At 52.4% G+C, this 2119-nt stretch overlaps 1 protein-coding gene across 1 annotated transcript in view; it reads left to right on the top strand.

Moving 5' to 3' along the window:
* Positions 1–271: 271 nt before the first annotated feature.
* LOC102031693 (angiopoietin-4-like) overlaps positions 272–2119 on the top strand; it is a gene marked incomplete at its 5' end in the record, with an annotated part of 19538 nt that continues 17690 nt past the window's right edge. The window contains one exon of the mRNA XM_031065239.1: positions 272–484. Coding sequence (XP_030921099.1) covers positions 272–484 — 213 coding nt within the window. The remainder of the gene's footprint in view (positions 485–2119) is intronic.

Raw genomic sequence — 2119 nt, 5'->3', positions numbered from 1 at the left:
GGGGATTGTGGGAAACAAATCTGAATTTCCCGAAATTGTGGGAAATAAATCCGAATTTTCCAGGATTGTGGGAAATAAATCTGAATTTCCCGGGATTGTGGGAAACAAATCTAAACTTCCCAGGATTTTGGGAAATAAATCGCGAATTTCCCAGGGATCGCAGAGTCAACTTGGAGCCGCCCAATGGGATCCCAACCGGAAAAATCCGCCTTGCTCTCCCTCCTCCTCGTCCTCCTCTTGGCCGCTCTGATCCGCCAATCCCTGGAGAAATCCGCCGGACGGGCGGTGCCGCGTCGTGGCCACGCTGCCGCAGGGCGACGAGCAGCGCTGCCCGGACCTGTTCCGCTGCACCGACGAGGTCTCCTACTGGCTCCACGAGAACGAGGAGCGCAAGCAGCAGATCCTGGAGCTGCGGGAGCTCATCTCCGAGCTCCAGGAGGAGCTCCGCAACCACCGGCACCGGCTCAAGGCCCTGGAGATACAGGTTGAGGGCGGCGACCGCGGCGGTGTTTTGTTTATTTACGTGGGGGATTCTGGTTCCTGGAGTTTGGCAGGGTCAGAACTTGGATTCCAGGGATAATTTCCTCAAAATCAATCCTAAATCCTTGAGTTTCACCCATGGAATCTCCTCCAACTTTGGAAGGGCTGTGGATCCATCCCGTTCTCATAGCCCTGGAGATCCCAGTCAATGTGACCACCCCATGGGGTTTGTTCCCTTTTGGTTCCTGGAGTTTGGCAGGGTTGGAACTTGGATTCAAGGGTGAATTGCCTCAAAACCAACCCCAAATCTTTGAGTTTCACCCGTGGAATCTCCTCCACCTTTGGAAGGGTTGTGGGTCCATCCCATTCCCAAAGCCCTGGAGATCCTCTTCAATGTGGCGACCATGGTTTGTTGTTTTTCTTTTTCCATGGGGGATTCCAGCTCCTGGAGTTTGGCAGGGTTGGAACTTGGATTCCAGGGATAATTTCCTCAAAATCAACCCCAAATCTTTGAGTTTTATCCATGGAATCCCCTCCTTTGGTCCTTCTTAGCAAGGGTTGTGGTTCCATCCCATTCCCAAAGCCCTGGAGATACAGGTGAGGGTGGCGACCGCGGCGGTGTTTTGTTTATTTACATGGGGGATTCTGGTTCCTGGAGTTTGGCAGGGTTGGAACTTGGATTCCAGGGATAATTTCCTTAAAATCAATCCTAAATCCTTGAGTTTTATCCATGGAATCTCCTCCAACTTTGGAAGGGCTGTGGATCCATCCCGTTCTCATAGCCCTGGAGATCCCAGTCAATGTGACCACCCCATGGGGTTTGTTCCCTTTTGGTTCCTGGAGTTTGGCAGGGTTGGAACTTGGATTCAAGGGTGAATTGCCTCAAAACCAACCCCAAATCTTTGAGTTTCACCCGTGGAATCTCCTCCACCTTTGGAAGGGTTGTGGGTCCATCCCATTCCCAAAGCCCTGGAGACCCAGCTGAGGTGCAGGCTGCCCCCGTGAAGTTTGTTCCGTGGGTGGTTCTGGCTCCTGGAATTTGGCAGGGTTGGAACTTGGATTCCAGGGATAATTTCCTCAAAATCAATCCTAAATCCTTGAGTTTCACCCATGGAATCTCCTCCAACTTTTTAAGGGTTGCAGATCCAACCCATTCCCAAAGCCTTGGAGATCCCAGTCAATGTGGCCCCCACGGGGTTTGTTCCATGGGCACTTCTGGCTCCTGGAATTTGGCAGGGTTGGAACTTGGACTCCACAGATAATTTCCTCAAAATCAATCCCAAATCCTTGAGTTTTATCTGTGGAATCTCCTCCACCTTTGGAAGGGCTGTGGATCCATCCCATTCCCAAAGCCCTGGAGATCCAGGTGAGGTCCAGGCCGCCCCTGTGGGGTTTGTTCTGTGGGTGGTTCTGGCTCCTGGAGTTCGGCAGGGTTGGAACTTGGATTCAAGGGTGAATTGCCTCAAAAGCAATCCCAAATCCTTGAGTTTTATCCATGGAATCTCCTCCTTTGGTCCTTCTTAGCAAGGGCTGTGGTTCCATCCCATTCCCAAAGCCCTGGAGATCCAGGTGAGGTCCAGGCCGCCCCTGTGGGGTTTGTTCTGTGGGTGGTTCTGGCTCCTGGAGTTCGGCCGGGGTG

The sequence above is a fragment of the Geospiza fortis genome, unplaced genomic scaffold (assembly GCF_000277835.1).
Source record: "Geospiza fortis unplaced genomic scaffold, GeoFor_1.0 scaffold355, whole genome shotgun sequence".
Taxonomy (NCBI): domain Eukaryota; kingdom Metazoa; phylum Chordata; class Aves; order Passeriformes; family Thraupidae; genus Geospiza; species Geospiza fortis.
This window is presented reverse-complemented; position numbering and strand designations above follow the sequence as displayed.